This window comes from Procambarus clarkii, chromosome 91, assembly GCF_040958095.1.
Source record: "Procambarus clarkii isolate CNS0578487 chromosome 91, FALCON_Pclarkii_2.0, whole genome shotgun sequence".
Lineage (NCBI taxonomy): Eukaryota > Metazoa > Arthropoda > Malacostraca > Decapoda > Cambaridae > Procambarus > Procambarus clarkii.
In genome coordinates this window covers 10,313,623-10,333,745 of record NC_091240.1, presented here as the reverse complement: position 1 = coordinate 10,333,745, position 20,123 = coordinate 10,313,623, and the positions used below count along the sequence as shown (strand labels likewise).

Sequence of the window (20,123 nt, the reverse complement as noted above, 5' to 3'; positions counted from 1 at the left end):
AACCTATTATGTGAGTAGCCTTTCTGACGCATATGATGGTATAGGGACCCATTATAAACAAACAATAACCTACCCACAAGTGCCGATGAAGAGCATAGGCTGTAATGGAGCTGAAGTTTTTGGTCTCATGTTGGCGAGGTTATTAAGGCCACTACAACAGCTGACCATACATTAGTTTTTGGACATGTTCAGTATATATACACGAGAAGCGGGGTGGAGCTCTGTGTATATATATCTCAACTCTTCCTTCAGTCAAAAGTATATACCAAATACTGACTGTAGATATATATACACAGCATACAACCAACTGACTAGACGAGTCTCATACGGTATAATGACAAGCGTTCTTTTTTAATATAAATTATTATATATTTTGGGTTTATGCCTAGTTAGGTTAATGGAGGGTTAGGTAAGGTATTTGGTTACACTGGTTCAGGGCGTTTTCCAACCTGTCCTCAGGCTAGGCTCGTGTAATTTACCCTAAACCAACCCTAAAAACATAACTTTCAACGTACTGCGTAATCAATACTGGAATGTTCTCAAATAAAATATAATATTAATATTTACGACAATGTGTTGAATAGCTAGACCTAACTTAGGTTACGACAGGTTAATTGAGTGTTTACACTAGATTTTAAATATGGTGAACCCGACGGCCCTTTGTTTTGGGAATTTGTGGTAATATCTGTGTTGTTTACTTGACTGGAATACGTATCATTATTTGTTTGACACTTGCACTCTTGTAACTTTGCCAAATTACTGTGTAACGCTCGAATTTGCCAACATTATGGACAAATAGATATCACCATCACCAACGAAACAGTTACTGTATATTCACTTCTGAGTGCGTTACTAACTAGTAACGCACTTGACGCGCGTATGGAGGAGTGTCACAAAGTACTCAGCTCCTCGCCACCATACAGTACCTGTCGACCTAGCCATCAGGAATTGGACCTACTATCACCTAGCCATCAGGAATTGGACCTACTATCACCTAGCCATCAGGAATTGGACCTACTATCACCTAGCCATCAGGAATTGGACCTACTATCACTTCCTCTGAAAACCATACACAGAGATCCTCCTCATGTAGGCAAGATCACAGTTAACTTTTACCCAGGTTCTAAAACCTGGCCCTACGAACGCCCCTTATAAGCCTACTTCATCAAGAGCCAACGTAACCCTTCCCTCATATATTTTAAAGCCACCTGACACCTCGCCCTCATTATTGTGGCCTCTCTCGCTTCTCTTGGTGGTGGGAGAAGAGGAGGTAGAGATGGGGAGGGAGATGAGGAAGTAGAGATGGAGGAGGGAGAAAAAGGGAGAAGAGATGTAGAAAGAGAAAGAGAATGGGGAGAAGGAAAGAGCGGAAGGGAAAAGGGGGTGAGAAGGGAAAGAAGGGGAGAAAAAAAATGGTACTGGGGAGAGTGTGGGGAATGGGGGGGGGAGGCGAGGAGAGGTATTGGGCCTGGGGGGGGCGCTTGGAGCGGGAGGTGGAGTTTAATTTTCCGAGTGCCGTTTCAATCTCGCTATGTCGGACTTTTTAAATCTTTTACTATGTGTCTGCTCTAGGAGTGTTTACAAACGAATATACGTTTGTTTTTATCTTGTATATGCGGTGTTTTGCTATTCATGAGGTTTTATTTGTATTTTAATCGATTTAAGTTTACTACTTCTGTTGTAATTCTTGAGGCAAGTGAAGATATGCATTTCATATTACATAATAAAGTCACTGCAAAACAAAACAATATTCAACTATATACGTGACGCCTTGAAATATACTTAACACCTACTATTTAACACCTAATGTTTACACAATGATCAAACACAAATGGTAATCGTACGTCTGGCAGCGGGTGTGTGTGTGCTCGGGCCAAACAAATCTCCGTTTTCTACGCGGTGGTTGGATGCTCGGAGAGTGACCAACCTCCCGGCATCCTCCTCCCCGGGCTGTCTCAAGATCTCAGTTTGGCTAGTGCCCGCGGAGCGTGAGGGTGTCTCGTCTTCCGCTTCTGGCTTCCGTGACTCGAGGCGCCTCTGTGGTGTTCGTGTACCTTCAGAGACGAGGGACATTATCAACATTTCGAAGGCATCACCAAGTTCGTGAACACGCGATATATTTGTTAATCGTCTGGTGTTCCGCTCAAGCCGATAGAGGAACGGAGGGACTTTAAAACTCTGGATTTTAGTGACATAAAAGGGCATTTGCAAGTGTGGTTAGTGGTGCCCGTGCGGTTACTGGCTGGACTAACCGTTGTAACCAAACCGTTGACCACTAGTGGTTAACGGGACCCAGTGGTACACGCACTCATCAGGGGCGCATATCGACTACCTTCAAACTCTCCAGAATTATTATTAGAGGAAATGATACATGAACTTATTTAGTAAATCAAGAGACCTAAGCGAAGATGGCGTTCAGAAATTATAAATGGTTGTTGTGGTGTGTTGTGGTAGCCAGTGTGGGACTCTCCACCTCAGCCTCGACGGTGGTCCTCCGCGACAACGGCTACCTGGGCGTGGTGGTGGCACTCGAAGACAACCTATCAGTCTCCCTCTGCCAGGAACTTCTACAGGGTCTTCAAGTGAGTGTTATAAATATTAATTTTTTTTTTAGTTAGTCCCAGCATGCAATCTGTCCATAAACAGGTGTATCACTAGTGTTGGAGTGAGGACGGGAGTTCATCCTCCGGTTGTGGTAGCCTCAGTCCGCTGACCACCAAAGAATACGCTTCGTTACATTAAAAAAAACCATTGTTACTCAACGAGGCGTAGAGCCCTTAGAACGACGACCAAAGGCTACAAAACCATTTTCTTAAGAAGTTCGTTTTCTTGGTTTCCTGACCGAAACCAAACAAAATGTTTCAGTGTGCGTCCTAACGAACCTATTATCATTAGGTCCAATACCTTTTTCCAACTCTTACTTAATTTGCCCTTCCCTACTTCCTCCATGTCTTAATTATGTCTTTTGTGTAGATTAGGAGTTTCCTCCAGTTTTGTGTTTCCGGCCTCTGATACAGGTCACTTCGTACAGACGATGCTTTGACAACGAATTAAAAAATAACGATATATACATAATTTAAAGGGATTTTTGTTTTCGACTCTTGCCTCCCTCCCCTATCCGCTTAAGTTCATGTGAGTTTATTACAAAAAATAAAGTACATCTCAAAAGGATAGAGTAACTTAGGCTATTTCTACCCTCGTCTATATAAGGTCCCTCAAGGGGCTCACAAACCAATACACTACACTTGATTTTTCAAGTGATCTCAAGTCGACAATCGACTTGAGAATGGTCCAGGACGGACCGAAACGTCGTCGTCCCTTCAATTTCTAGTGTGTGGTCTGGTCAACATACTTCAGCCACGTTATTGTGACTCATCGCCTGCATACACAATTATTAATCATATTCTATATTTAACATTCCAGTAGTAATCACATGGCATACTGTGAGAGCTCTTATTGATTATACTGCCCCTGTCATGTCTGGTTTTAGTAAAGGCAGACTAAACAAGTTAGAGAAGATACAAAATGAAGCGATGAGAATAATCCCAAGAATATTCTCATAGTTCAAGATATACTGTTACTGAGATAATGATTATATGATGTTAACTTACAGAGTATTGGGGATAGAATTTCAGGGACAAATGAAGCTTCGGCGATTAGATTAATGAGAAGCGAAGGAGCTAATGAATTAATCCTCTCAATTCCAATGATGGGAAGAAATGAATAATGCATGTGAAATCATAATAAGATCCTTATATTCTTATGTTACAAAGCATGATGTCCTTCTAGAACGTATTTCATTGCCAAATTAACAATTAACACCAACATGGGAGGAATACAAACTAGACGCAGTATTTTTCCCCTCTATGTTCCCAGACTCTGAACTTGGCTGCGGTTTATCAATTCATTGATAATCAACATCGCTTTGTCCTCACCCTCCCCACATTTTAAGTCACAGAAGCAATATCACATTAGTCAGAGACTCAACATTTTGATATTTCTTCTTGCTCAGCACGCCCTACTACCATCAAGGGTAACTATTCTTAACAATGTCTTCAAATTCTATTTTTGTAAACCATTTTTCCTGAGCTTCTCGGTCGACATTTTCCACCATACGGGGTTGAACGCTGCTATCAACCCCCCCCCCCCTCAGTGGCCGTACATCGGGGTCGATCTACGCATCAGAAACTACACCCAGTTGTAGAGAACAAGTCACAATATTCTGGCTGAAAACAAAGAACCCAACCCACACATGTGACGGGAAAGAGATGACTGTTTCATCCCTTAAAAGGGGCCAGGACGTCTCATCATTTGATATGTGGCTTGGTTATTTACCTCCAATTGGATAACTAGGTATATATCATGTGTCTCCGTGCCCTATGTGTCATTCAGTGACACATTCATTCATTCAGTGACACATTCAGTGACACAGAGACGCTATAACAACGTGCACTACCCATTCTTATCTTAATATAGAGGTAATATGTGTTATCTGGTTGAGTCGAGACACTGTTAATGGGGTCGGTCCAATTGTGTAATTTTTCATCTTCTATATCATTTAGAGGTTTATGTAACCTAGCCTGGGTATAAGTGTGGGGGCAGCATATTTTATAGATATAATAAATAATTACAACATATGAAATATACTTTTAGAAAATATTAGTTTTGGAGAAATGACCAATCTAATTGCTAAAGATTTAAGTTTATTAGATCTGTAAAACTGATTAGTAAATAGCTCCCTAGTGCCGGTTGCTTTACATGCTGTTATAGTGGTAAGATTAGTGACCCTGCCCAGTACTGTCCCTATGGCGGTATGTTCACTCAGAATGAATGACCCTGCCCAATATTGTCCTTATGATGATATGCTTACTCACAGGGTGAGTGACTGACGAATACTGAGCATATGTCTTAAGTTCACTAGTGACGCTGCCCAATAAACTAATCAATCGAGGCATTTTTTATTTAACTCTGCATTTATGAAGCAACGCAAGACTACATGAGGGACTAAGCATTGTTAAGAGCTACCTATGAAACGCTAAGAAATCCCCATCTCACATGATAGCAAGAGAAGGTATTGTGGAGGCCTTATAACCCCTGTGAGATTGACAGACCTTAAGCTAATACTTGACCGAACGATTATTAGTCGGTAATAATGAATATGGTGAGGTAGTAAAGGTATATGGTAAAGGATTTATTTTTGTTTATATCCCTTTTCAATAAAAATTTGCCATGGAAAGGTAAATCTTTGTACAACTTAACAAATAATTATCAGGAGCCTAACGCAATGTTCAGTCGGTTTTTAGACTAGGCTCGAGGTTGGATGGTCCAACTCTGCTTTGTACACACATCAAGACGAGTATTTTTCATTATATATTCTTCAATCATTTTTATGCTTTGTATAAAACCCGTTCATAAAATATTTGAAAATGTAAATTTGCTGCTTTCTTCGTATTTGCAGTTCATTGGATTTAAACCTTAAAACGGAAATAATTAAATTATACACAGCTGTATAATACAGCTTACAGATACAGTTTACTAATAATTACGTCCGCAAAAGATAATTCAAGCAGATATAAACATGGGTTTGAATATGGTTAAAGACATTAATATTAATGTATTCAAGTTGAATAATATAATTAGGCATGGAAGGGATAGGCCTAAAGGCATTGTTTGACAACAGATCTGTGGAATGGTCGGATAACTGGATGGACAAGTAGCGCCACTAGGCTAAAGTGAATGGCTTCGAAGCTTGGGGACTGGCGCTAAGAAAGCTTGCCCAGAAAAAGAGTAAAAACAGTTGGGTATAAATAAGACCTGCCTCTCATCTTCTGTTTGTGTTCGGCCTCATGTTCATTTTATTGTCTTCTATCTCGCTGGTCATTGTATTATTGTGTTCTGTTTCGCATGTTAATTGTGTTGTTACACAAGCTCATTTTGTTCTTGGCTTAAAATAAGATTAGTTTTTTTTTATCTCAGTCTAATCTTGTTAAAACAAAGGGTTGAAGCCTTCAAGAAAACTTGACAAGCTTCTATTGAAGTTATCAGATTAGTAAGGATGTAATATCTAGCCTACGTGCTGCCAACACAAATAGCCTCACTGACCAGGTCATAGCAGGTATGCTCCAGGTTGGTTGATGCTCCAGGCATCCAGGCATCCTAGGCAGAGCCCAGAGTAGCTCTTAAATCGCCATAGGGTAAATAGGTAACATTTTCTCACCTATTTGTCATGTATTCTTGTATTTATGGATTTAAATTGTAAAAATTTGATAGCCAATTCAGCCGGCGATCATCAGCACTATACTCATCTAGTTGTGCTTGCGGAGATTGAGCTTTGGCTGTTTAGTCCCGCCTCTAAACTGGAGTACAGATTCTTGAGCCTACTGGGCTCTTATCAAATCTACATTTGAAACTGTGTATGAAGTCTGCCTCTACCACCACCACCACTGTGACTTGTTTATTCTGGAAGAAATTTGAATTTTAGGCTAATGGTAGGCTTATGAACTGTGAAGTTATGTGTGTATGTGAAGGATGAAGTGAAAGATGGGTTACTACACTAGAACATTTGCTGTTCCAAGTGAGTTGACTACTGGGGCAGTGTTGGGCGAAGAACACCAGTTTTTGCACCAGTTGCTTACCTGTAGGCAAGGTAGGTGTGGTGCTGCCCGCGGATATCCTACATATAAAGCTCCTCTCAGCACATCTTGAGGCTAACCTCACCGCACATCAAACCCAACCTCAGCACATCTGCCCAGTCTCACGGCACCCCCAACTCATTCACCCCCCCCCCCCCCACCTCACCAGCAACCCTGATTGTACACCTCCCTCCCTTCTACCTCAACTATTCCTCCAGCTCCTATCCCTACAACAATATCACTCCCACCTATACAGTACCACTTGCTCCCCCTCTCCTCCATCTTTACCTCCACTGATCGTACCGAGTAGGAGTTGTGGGTGGAGGGGGGCGTGGAGGTAGTCTCACACACCCACATTACCCGCACCTCCACCACCTTCACCTCCTGGGTCTGCACCCTCATCCTCCACAATATTCCCAGGCCATAACTACGGTCTCCAGGCTGTCATGAACCACCACTTTTTCCCTACATCAGAATTTGCATACGTGCACGAAGGTCCTCGTGGCCCCTCAGTGTGTTGCTGGGGTTAGGTAGTTCCCGCGACCCCCAGTAGTGGGGGAAGGATTGTTGGTGGGGGAAGGATTGTTGGTGGGGGAGCGATTGTTGGTGGGGGAGCGATTGTTGGTGGGGGGAAGGGGCGGGCGTCAGGACTTCCTCGGGAAACGGGGTAATGTGATTGTAGCGGGGATTTGAATGAGGACTCGGGACTTAATTACCTTTTTAATAATTCCACTCACAACACTAATAATTCCACTCACAGGGTTAATAATTCCACTCGGCACTCACTTTTCACTATTACTATAATTTCCTCTATTACTTTAATAATTCTGATAATTTCCCCTGTCATGATTAAGGGTAGTACTCGGTAAGATGAGTACTCAATGAAAGAGCGGTGAGTAAGGAGTACTCAAGGAAAGAGCAGATGAGCAAAAAGCGTTCCACGCGAGTGAAACATAGACTCCCATGATTCACCCCCGGAACCCCTCCCATTCATCAGGGTTGCTAGGCTAGGCTGAGCCTTCACAAGCACATGCAATATAATACGTCTTCAATCCTATACACCTTGCTGTAATAGTCGTAATGGCTTGGCGCTTTCCCCCAGCTCCACTCCCTCCTCCCCCCCCCCCCCCCGCGGTCACCACAACTCCACTCCCTCCTTCCCCTGCGGTCACCACAACAGCCTCACGGGTATCATGATAAAAGAGTCCAGTGGAGGTTTTCCAGAGGCGCTCCGTCAGCCTCCAGCGGCAGTAGGGGTCGGGTAATTTTGGTAGCAAGTTGTTGACCTCTGGGAGAGCGGGGGCCCCGGTAGCCGAGCCCCGAGAAGGGATGCAAGGAATCATTATTATCGTTGTAACGCCAATTTCTCAACTCGGGGAGTTTCGGGGTACAACTTGGGGTGCGGTTTTGGGCATAGGTTTGCCCACATTTGTTTATTTAGGAAGTTCATGTGTGTTTTGGGTAGAGGGAAGGGGGGGGGGCGCACTGCAGTTTGCGAAGTGTAGTCCTGTTGGCGGTACATGTATCCTTGTGTCTTTATACATATTTCTACGACAACGAAGTATTCGGCATCTCTGCTCATCTTGATGTTTTAGCATCGTGTAGAAACTTTTGGATGCGTTCCAAAATATATCGCCCGGATGACAGAGCGTGCAGGGTTGCGCCGTGAACGAATTTCTTGTTCCCAGGATGAAATCTCTTCGCGGTTGCTATAATGCCGGGGGTCAAAAGAGAGCAATTACGGACTTGATTCCGAGTGACTCGAGCCCGAGGAGGTACGGCAGGCAGGCAGGGCCCTGAGGCGAGTCTCGACCGAGATTATCCAAGCTACTTTTTAACTGCATTACTGGTGACACCCTTAGGGCAGGTTAAGAGAGTTGATTTAATGCAATGATTGCAGTAGAAACCGCTGGTTATCATTTGGCGTTACTGACCCAAATGACTGGTTGTCCACGGAGGCACAGTCTATGTTCGATTAGGAATCTTACACTCTTAGTGGTAGCCAGTTATGGTCAGCGGTATGCGTCAGGTTTCTGCTGCCTCCGTAGGCACCTCTGCTTCGGGAAGGCACTGCTCTTCCACTGATTGTTTTTTTTCATCCATTATTTTTACAGCTATACAACACGATAACCGGATTTTGTCTAGTTCAGGAGACAGCTTGTCGTGGTCAGTCATCTACATATGACTGATGATCCCCGGACATTCGAGAGTAATGATTTGGAAATTTGAAGCTCACTGGAAGCGGCGAGATCCCTCTAGGGAAGCTGGGGGGGGGGGCAAAGAATGGATTCTTGACGACTTGAATTTCGCCATCGATCTCCAAGCGAGTCAAGTTATGAATGGGGAGCACTTGGCGTGTAGAGGGGTGGTGAGTCTGTGTGTGGGTGTGTAGAGTGGAAGAACTGGGAGTATGTATGGGTGTAGTGCCTTACTACCTTCGCTCAGTCACACTTGCTAGCTCTCCCTCGCGTTTTCTCTCCTCGCTCCCGCTCTTTTTCTTCTCGCTCGCGCTCTTTTTCTTCTCTCGCTCCCGCTCTCCTCTCCTCTCTTGCTCGTGCTCCCTTTATCTCTCCTAGCTCCCGCACTCTTTCTCGTTCACTCTCTCCTCTCGTTCTCTTTCTCTCATTACATGACAACAGTGTAAGGGGGATGGCAACAGCACTGTAGAATGAATAACAACAGGGTCTGGGAAATGACATCTTCCAACGTTATACGGTTGGCGCGCCATCTTGGCCGCAATGTCACTTCCGGCGGGGCATGGTAACTGGTTGGGTGAGGGGGGGGGACGGGGACGGGGACGGGGACGGAGAGATCCACTATCTCCAGCAGACAGACTGATAGACCTGCCTCTTCTCTTCCTCCTCCGCTTCTCTCTTTTTTTTCGTCTCTAATTCTTTCATTATTTACCTTTCAACGAAACTAACCTAACCTCCCGTAACACGGCTTAATCTTGGCTAATACAACTTTACCTAACGATATACGCGGGTGTGACGATCAAAACGAGCTTTGTCGAACTGTCTTGTGTAAGAGGGCTGGAGGCCTTGTGACGGAGGCCTGGTCGAGGACCGGGCTGTGGGGACGCTAAGCCCGGGAAACCATCTCAAGGTAAGACTTAACCTTATTCTTCTTCTTGATGGTAGGTGCAGTTTACATGAAGGCTGTATCCTCCAGATGACTGCACCACTACTAATGTTGGGAGACACGTCAGTGTTGGGCCTGACAGGGTTTGAAGAGGATTTAACCATAGCCCGCCGCCTCGATTGATAATTAAGGCTGGTTTTGGATGGATTGGTGAGTTCAGGTGAGGGGGGTTTAACTTTCGGGCGGGTTTAAAGATTAAGCCACCCAAGAGACACGCCGCCTCGGACGTGAACCTTCTGGGCACACCAGAGGAGGGTAGTGGGAGAAGTTGGGGGTAACTTACATCTGGACTATATTAGAGGAACAGGCTCTAAAGCAGCACACTAAAATCACTCTTCACCATATCAGAAGTCATGGAAAATTGTGCTAAATAGCCTGATTGAGAGGTATGGGCTTCAAATCTGACTGTGGTCCGTATCTGCGGACCACTTCATATTAGTGGTCCGCGGGATTTAAAATTATGAATTTAGTGGTCCGTGAGGTCAAAAACGTTGGCGACCGCTGTTGTGAACCACTTCCATCTGGTATGGTATTGAGGTGGTATTCCACCTCAAGCCGTTTGGACCAAGCTCTCAAGAGTCGAGCCTGGTTCCCGGGCCGGGCTTGGGGAGTAGAACTCCCAGAACCCCATCCAGGTACAATCCACTTGTTAACCACCCGTACAGGGTACGAATATTTTTCTGGGCTCCTTTAACCAAATGAATGAATAACTGAGCGTGTGTTGGCGTGAGCATCGCTTCCGTGACGGCAGGTTCACCCTTCCCAGAGTGAGCGGGCCGGCCACACGCCGCATCCACCACCACCACAGCCCACAGCTCTTAAACCATCATCCAGGTGACTTTCTCCCACTGCAATTAAGCGTGGAGTTGCCCTTAAGCGGCACCCTCTCTCGCTGTCACGCACGCAGGCACGCTCTGCTCACGCAACACGCACACTCTACCACCCATAGCATCTTCCCGACGCTGCCCACACAGAGGCTACTCTATAAACGAAATGGGTAACCACGATAGAGAAGGTGGGAGGTTCAGCCTTACCGGGAGAGACCGACTTTACGTAAAGCAGAGGCTAGCAAAACCGTCTACCTTATCTACCTCGAGGTTACCTTTTGATGGATGAACGTTCCCGCGGCCCGGTCTCTGACCAGGCCTCCTTGGTGATGGTCTGGTTATCTGGACTGTTGAGTGCGGCTGCTCGCAGCTGACTGTGAATCACAGCAAGGTTTCCAGCGACCCATCTTGAGCCTACACTCATCCAAGCTTCAGCCGAGCCAAAAGTCCCACTCGTCAAATTTTAACATAACCAAAAGTGCCGTTTTCTCCCAAATAAAAGTAATAATACTGTATAGGTATAAAGAACCTCTCGACCTACAGGTTGACTTGCACCTTTCGACCTGCCAGACGGAAGCGGCGACCCGAGGGGGCGCAAAACTGTTCCTATCGGGGACAATTAATAGTTTTATCACTGTTCTCTTCGCCAATTTAAGGGTTTCCTGGCGCGCCTGTGTGCTTGTGGGTCTCGTACCTCTTCTGAGGTGTTGGTTCCTCCTCAATCACTATACCAATATTAATTATATACCTTCTCTTATAAAAAAAGAGAACCAACGTTCTCGTTTGAGAACGTTGGTTCTCAAACGTTATCTCGTTTGGCAATACAAATATTTTCTGGTTAGGTTATATAAAATATTCTCTCATTTGGCTATATAAACTCTTATTAGGCTGTATAAAATATTATTTTAGGCTATATAAAATATTTTAGGCTATATGAAATATTCTCTTATTAGGCTACATAAAATATTCTCTTATTAGGCTATACAAAATATTCTCTTATTAGGCTATATAAAATATTCTCTTATTAGGTTATACAAAATATTCTCTTATCAGGCTATATAAAATATTCTCTTATTAGGCTATATAAAATATTCTCTTATTAGGCTATATAAAATATTATTTTAGGCTATAAAATATTCTCTCATTGGGCTATATAAAATATTTGCTGGTTAAGAGTATATAAATATTCTTTAGATAGGGCATGAGTTTATAATAGTTCTAGTTTCTTAACCGCATAACTAATCTGAGGATTGTTTCTTTGAGAGGGGAGGGAGGGAATTATCGGGGGAAAGCGCAAGGTCATTACGACTATATAGCACTGGGAAGGGAACAGAATGGAAGGATTTGGGATGGGACATGGTGAAGGAATGGTGCCCAACTACTTGAACGGTCGGGGATTGAACGCCGACCTGCATGAAGGGAGACAGTCGCTTAACCGTCCAGCCCAAGTAATCTTTGAGAGGCTTCAGATAATCAGTGCCAGGATTTATCGGGAATCTTTACACAACCTCTTACGAAACCTGTAAATCTTTCAACAATAACATCGATTAAACATTATCTTTGTTTACATTTATCAAACAATTTATGAGCTTCGAAACCTTACATCACTTTGGTTTGGGTAATCCTTGAAGAAACTTCAGCAACAGGGGCTGATAACCAGGGGCCTGACAGCTGAGTGGACAGCGCTTCGGATTCGTAGTCCTGAGGTTCCGGGTTCGATCCTATCCGGAGGCGGAAATAAATGGGCAGAGTTTCTTTCACCCTGATGCCCGTTACCCAGCAGTAAATAGATACCTAGGGGGGGGGGGGGGGGGTTAGACAGGTGCTACGAGCTGCTTCCTGGGGAGGGGGGGGGGGTTGTTGCCGCGGGGAACGCTTAAGCCCTGAAATCATCTCAAGACGATAACCTCAAGATAACAGTGTACTAGTAGTTCCAAACGGAATTACCAGATAGTTCTATAAATACCAGCAGCAGCAGCAACAAGGATTTGTACACCAAAAGGTTTACCCTTCGTGGTGTTTATACAATGAATTAGAACCTTGACATGACAAGAGTGTGACAAGTATGTTTAGGATTAAAGTATACTCGCAGGTGGTCGGTAAACTATTATGGTGGCTACGACAGCCTCCAGAAATAGGTGATCCTTTATGCCCAACACTAAAACAAAAGACTCGATCATGACAGCGCCAGTAGACTAAAGATCAAGAGAAGTGATGGTCCACCATGTCCAACAGACACCTGCACTGTTGTCCAGGGGCCAGATTCACGAAGCAGTTACGCAAGCACTTACGAACTTGTACATCTTTTCTCAATGTTTGGCTGCTTTGTTTACCCTTATTAACCAGTTAATGAGCTCCGAAGCACCAGGAGGCTGTTTATAACAATAACAACAGCTGATGGGCAAGTTTTCATGGTTGTAAACTGTTTAATAAATGTAACCAAAGTCATCAAAGATTGAGGAAAGATGTACACGTTCGTAATTACTTGCGTAACTGCTTCGTGACTCTGGCCCCAGGTCGCGCCCACACCCCAGAACGCCCTCACAGTAGTCTCTGGTGAACAAATCCACAAAGGCCTTGGCGAGGGTTCGAACCTATGCGCTGAGTGTTCCCAGACGCGCCTTAGTCAACTCTACCACGACATGGTCAAAAGAATTGCAACATGGAGTGCAACACCAGGATCCCCAGATCCTGGGGAGTTGGCGCCTCTCCAAAGTCACAACCATAAGTCAGTGGCTCAACCATACCACCGCCACAGCCCAACACAACACCCCTAACATAGCAGAGCTTCTCCAACACAGCAGGCGGCTGAGTGGACAGCACGCTGGATACGTAGTCTTGTGGTCCGGGGTTCGATTCCCGGCGCCGGCGGAAACAAAAATGAGCAGTTTCTCTTACCCTGATGCCCCTGTTACCTAGCAGTAAATAGGTACCTAGGAGTTAGACAACTGCTACAGGCTGCTTCTTGGTGTGTGTGTGTGTATAAATTAGTTAGTAGTAGTTAGTAACAGTTAATTGATTGATTGACAGTTGAGAGGCGGGCCGAAATAGCAGAGCTCAACCCACGCAAGCACAACTAGGTGAATACAGCAGAGCTACCAGCCTCCAGCATATCTGGCCGTGCCTGACACTGAGACGAACGCGAGCAGAAGCTATATAAAGGAGTCATTTTTGCACGTCATTCTTTAATTGATGGTATCAGAGATGGTCGTGTTGATACCTGCGCTCCTTACAACCTCCTTATTGTTAACACTCCTCCCTCCCTCCCTCCATTCTCTTCCTCCCTCCCTCCCTCCCTCCCTCCCTCCCTCCCTCCCTCCCTCCCTCCCTCCATTCTCTTCCTCCCTCCATTCTCTTCCTCCCTCCCTGCCTTCCTCCATTCTCTTCCTCTCTCCCTGCTTCCCTCCATTCTCTTCCTCCCTCCCTGCCTCCCTCCATTCTCTTCCTCCCTCCCTGCCTGCTGCCCACCTAGCTTCTTACTGTCTTCTATCTATTCTTCTATAACTCCCTTTCTCTGTCTACTTCCCTCGATGCCTGCCTTCCTCCTTCCTGTCTCCCTTTTTGTGTATCTAGATATAGATAGATATAGACTTGAGAGCCTGACAGCTGAGTGGACAGTGCTTCGGATTCGTAGTCCTGAGGTTCCGGGTTCGATCCCCAGGTGGAGGCGGAGACAAATGGGCAAAAAGTTTATTTCACCCTGATGCCCCTGTTACCTAGCAGTAAATAGGTACCTGAGAGTTAGACAGCTACTACGGGCTGCTTCCTCGGGTTGTGTAACAAAAAGGAGGCCTGGTCGAGGACCGGGCCGCGGGGACGCTAAGCCCCGAAATCATCTCTAAGATATCTCTTGAGTCATCTCAAGATAACCATCTATTCTCTATATCTGGATGGAGGAATGAGGAGGAAAGTGTAGGTGGTGAGAGGCAACATCCTGGCCAGGACGTCCTGCGTCTCCAGTGTTTGTCGACTGTGTGAAAGTCGCTCATAATCCCTGTATGCCCCTTCAGGAGAGCCAGGTTCCCATGAGAGCCCTGCCTGAAGCAGCCGCAGGATCCCGGAGGCGGCGGTGCGGCCGTGAAAGGGGAGTGGAGGCCGTGCGGGAGGCGGTGGCTGCGGCTCTCCATTGGTTTCCGGGCCCACCGCAGCCTAGCCTCAAGTTACCAGGGGGTGGAGGGTAGGGACGGGGGAGCAGTGAGGAATATCACTATCCCTACCCCACTCCCCATCTTCCCCAAGAGGAATGGGGAATCGACCATCCCCATCCATGAGTGGTGAGGAATATCACTATCCCTACCCACTCCCCATCTTCCCCAACATTAGTTCTGAGAATCGAACCCGTGTAAAACTAGCCTTTATTGTGAGTGATCGTACGTTCACGATGTACTCGTCTTGATCAGCGTTTTTTGAAATGTCGAAACACGACTCAAGATAATGAAATTATCTCAAGATAATGACTATTCTAAATTGTAAACGAGCTAGTGTAGGTAGGCCTAATGAACGAGCGTAGTCAGGAATACAAGGGTACTATCAGCATTTCATTTGGCTTGTGTTATTTGGTCTTTGCACGTATTAGAGAAACAAAACTGGATAAAATTTGTATATTTTTCAATTTAAAATTAATTAATTTATATATATTAAATTAATATTTTTCAAATTTGGCTTCCACATTAAACCAAGGATTAGGCTTCCACACTGACCTAGAATGTATGTATGTATGTATGTATGTATGTATGTATGTATGTATGTATGTATGTATGTATGTGGCCTGAAATATAAAGGCTTTCTGCTAGGAAATATCTTTGTCCTTGCAATTCTTCCCCCTTTTCTTGCAATTCTTCCTTTTTCCTTGCAATTATTACCATTCAAAGCCTCTTGGTAAGCTGGGCCGGACCAAGTTCTAATTAGCATGAGACGTTTGCTTCTCTGAGCTGAGAGAAATGGAAGGGGAGGGGGGGGGGGGCAGGCGGTTGGGGGAGGGGGACGCGGCTAGTGATGTCAGCATGGAAAATGAACTTTAGTACGCCTCTCGGGGCGGCTGGATCGCGCCATTAATAATATCTCGGATGGGAATTGATGTTTGATGGTTAGGTTAGGTCCTTGTCTTGTGGGAGTACCGTTGGTCAGGTTGTTGACCCTTGTAGTGTAGGCGTGAGTGAAGAGAGTGCAGGCAGCGGGTGAGGAGTGAGTGTGTGGAGTGACTGCCTTACACCGCACCGCCTGCAACATGATATAACAGACGAGCCGACCAGTAGTAGCCTGTCTGTCATGGTCCCACCCCACACTCTGACCTCCCACCCCACACACACAGACCCCCCCCCACACTCTGACCTCCCACCCCACACACTCTGACCTCCCACCCCACACTCTGACCTCCCACCCCACACTCTGACCTCCCACACTAATGTTTTACATGCTCCATATTCTCCAGGGAGCCTACCAAGGCTAACCCTAAAACCCAAGGCTAACGCCTAACCCTAAAACACATATACTGTATATTTTAAGTTGTTTTACTACTTATGTTCAAAAGTTTTTAAGCTATGTAAAGGTTCTATTTGATAATACAGTAGAATGTAGCTATTAGCAGTCAACGGTAGATATTAATAAAGTTTTCGACTGGACAAAAGAAAATATTGCGCCAGTCAGAAAAATGATAGGATAGATAACGAGAACTTTCAAATCCAGGGATTCCATCACAATGGTTATACTATTCAAATTATTTGTGCTGTCCCGTCTTTACTCACTTCACTTCTCACTTCTCCTTCAGAGCAGGAGAGATTGCTGAAATAGAGGAATACAGAGAACATATACGGCATACATAGACGCAATAAAGCACCTAAATTATTGCGATCGTCTCAAAGCTCTCCAAATGTACTCACTAGAAACGAGACTAGTGAGATATCAAATAATATACACGTGGAAAATACTGGAGAGCCAGGTCCCAAATCTACACAGTAAAATAACAACGTACTGGAGTGAACGATATGAAAGAAAATGCATTACTGAACCAGTGAAGAGCAGAGGTGTCATAGGCACAATCAGAGAACACTGTATAAATACCAGAGGTCCGCGGTTGTTCAACACCCTCTCAGCGACTATAAGAAATGTTGCCGGAGCAATCGTAGACATCTTCAAGAGAAAACTAGATAGTTTTCTTCAAGAAGTGCCGGACCAACCGGGCTATGGTGGATATGTGGGCTCCAAGCAACAGCTTGGTGAAGCAAGCTCTCATATGTCAAGCCTGGCCTCGGGCCGGGCTTGGGGAGTAGAACTCCCAGAACCCTATCAAGCAGACTATTGGAATTTCATTTGTGGAGTTACTTATACATTTATGACCAAATGAAGGTGAGAGAATAGCTTTTATTTAGTTGGTGGGAGGGGGATTATAATGAAAATTGTTTCACCGCGTTGATCGCTACCGGCCATATGAAAGCTGTCGCGTAGCTAGGCAGTAGAAACCGGTTGGAGAATTGATGGCCCGGTTCATAAGTGATGTTTTTGTGGGTGAGACCGCCGGTGCAGCGCCTCCAGCGGCTCTGAGTGCAATTAACATAGCCGCGTACCGCTACTCCCAGCACGCTACGTTGGCCTCAGCACAGCATCACCCAGCTATGTTCGATATCTCTCTCTCTCTCTTTCTCGCTCGCTCTCTCTCGAGCGTGGTATCCTTTGGAGGTGTTTATCAAGTTCTCTCTTGAACACTGTGAGTGGTCGACCAGTTATGCCCCTTATGTGTAAGGGAAGCGTGTTGAACAGTCTCGGGCCTCTAAAGTTGATAAGAGTTCTCTCTCAGAGTACCTGTTGCATACTGCTCTTCAACGGGGGTATTCTGCATATCCTGCCATGCCTCCTGGTCTCATGTAGTCGTATTTTCGTGTTCAGGTTTTGGACCAGCCAACTTTGTAACACAATAGAAGTAGGATCCCTTAATTGTTTCAAACATAGGTTTGACGTACATATGAAATGTGTTTGAGTAGATATAAATAGGAGCTCCCTCGTATGGACCAAAAGGCATTCTGCCGTTTCCCCTGATTCTTAGGTTCTTAAGTTCTAAAAGCTATATTACATCAGTATGAGTTTGCAGTAAATGATAAAATGATTTCCCTGGAACCAGCCGCATTGTTTGCAGTCCCAACGTGCTGGTTACCCTCTCACTTCACACCGGAGTATATACTCTTGAGTTTACTTTCGGCCTGCTTATGCTCAGGATTACGGTATACTTGCTGGTTGGTCACTAAGCTATTGTGGTGGCGGGTGATAAGGCACCGAGAATCACATCAAAATAATCTGAAATATTACAGAAGCACATCCCTCCCACTAATGTCAGAAGCCTGCTCCTGAGCCCACATACAATAACATAGAAGCACGAATAATGTTTCGGTGAGCGTGTTAACTAGAGGACCATAGCTGGTAAATACAAGACCAGGGAGGGAGGGTAAACAAAACGACGCTACGCACTATTAAAAAGTCATCTATACCCCTGACTGGCCTTTCCGCCAATCATAGAAAGCCGAGTGTCCCCCCACGTGGGGGTGGTCGTCAGGTCACGCCATTGTGGACCTACTACCGCCATAAGGGCCAGGGTCAGGGCGTTTATAGTCTGCCGCACACACACCTGCCACTAGACCATAGAGAGAGTCCCCGCTCAACCAGTCGCTGTAGTGGTCATGACCTTTCATAAAGCACAGAAGACCGCTGTATCCATGCTCTGGTCGCCGATACAGCTATGTATAGGCATTTGTTTTGGTGCGTTTGGTGGCATTCACCTTTATTATATACGATATGATGGATGTTGAAGGCGTTGGACCCTCTTTTTTTTGTTATTTTGTTTGTGTTGTGTTATTCGTTGTGTTTTACGATTATTTGAAGTGTGCAGGTTGCTGGGACAGTTCATGGTTTATCGAGTCAAATTAAAATGAGGTTTGCAAGTCAGAAATAAAACATAGGCAACCCCACAACCTGCCGTCGCAAGGTTAATTAACACCGTGATTTCGTTTTGTCCTAATTGTGTACATTAAATTGTAGCTTAGTTACCCCGAGGAATTGAATAATCACAACAAAAAACTAAACCACAAACAGAAAACGGATCGATATTAAAAATAACATTGGTTGATTACGGCAGATAATATTAATTTTTAGTTTTCATATTTAATGTTCTAAATGCAATGCAGTTTGGTCACAGTTGGTCTATGTTGATATCAGGGCATTCCAGACTAAGTACCGCCGTCCTCGATGATGTAGCGACCAATGGTGGTGCTGGAACAAGTTCAATCTTCTAAATCTTGAGTAGTAGGATTTTATAGATCCAGCTTGGCCGCGAGCGACTCCCCTGCGGTCAGCCGATACGAATCGCCAACGTCGCCAATTGGCAGCGCAGTGTGTCAGTGACGGCGACAGATCCTAGCTTCAGATAAGGGCTCGTCCTCACAAAGGGACGACGGATCCCGTAGCACTTCGTCCATTTGCTAATTCGCGGGCCTTTGTGCACTGGCGAGACGAAGATGACGGCGGAGCCAGCCAAAGTCTGTTCATAATCAGAAGTTGTGTGGTACCCATTGTTGACACGTTCATGAGCAGAGTTATTTGTTTTAGAGAATTCTAAATAGGCACCTAATTAACCTAATAACCTAAATGGGCACCTAATATTGCAATTAGACGGACGGTCTCTTTATCACCTGTGCAGCAGTACCTGTTGTCTCACACCTGTCCAAAATAACCAATGTCTCGCCTGTCAACAATGACCAGTCTCTTTCTCACCTGTCCAGCAGTGCCGACAGTCTGGCACCTGTCCTCCACTCTCCTCGCCTGGCGCACACTTACCCTGCGGGGGAGAGAAGGTTCAAGGTAAATAGGTGTTGAAGGGAGCCTGGACGTATGTAAACATGACGGAAGACGCTGGATGGGGTCGAGAGATTAGACCGGAAGGATGGATGTAGGTGTTGGGAATGTGTAGGTGTCGCGGGGGAAGATTAAATAACATTATTGTCAGTACTGAAGTATGTGGCTGACAGAAATACATTATAATTATATTTGGAAAATATTTTAGAGATTGATTACATATCTGCCTGAAATAATTCTATGCGCTTCAGAGGGATAAATATTGCCAACTGGGACGTGGTTGTTACACATGACAACATTCAGCGGCACCTGACGCTTGGCCAACCATGTCCTCCAGACCTAGAGACCGTGCCGCGGGTGACACTGATCCCAGGAACTACCATATGGATAGACCCAAACATGTTTGCCTAGCTTAACCCCCCCCCCTCAACCCAAGAGCGATATTATCTAATAAGTTGGTCAAGTAAATAGGCTACCTCTGTACCTCTGTTCCTCTTTGGGGAACAAACCTAGACTATTAATTACTAGTTAACTTGACATTATTTGGGTAGTTACTTGACATTATTTGGGTAGTTACTTGAAGTAGTTGGTACTGCGTATACTCCAGGTGTGGATAGTAACCATTTCAAGTCGAAAGAACCTTGAAAAAAGAAACAAAAAAGAAACAAGAAAAAATTAGATTGTT

At 45.0% G+C, this 20,123-nt stretch overlaps 1 protein-coding gene across 1 annotated transcript in view; it reads left to right on the top strand.

Annotated features, from left to right (window-relative positions):
• The first annotated feature begins 1,953 nt into the window (after positions 1-1,953).
• The window catches only part of LOC123774003 (calcium-activated chloride channel regulator 1), a 39,655-nt gene continuing 21,485 nt past the window's right edge, over positions 1,954-20,123 (top strand). Inside the window, exon 1 of the mRNA XM_045768060.2 lies at positions 1,954-2,582. Within this exon, the coding sequence (XP_045624016.2) occupies positions 2,409-2,582 (174 nt within the window). The 5' untranslated portion in view covers positions 1,954-2,408. The remainder of the gene's footprint in view (positions 2,583-20,123) is intronic.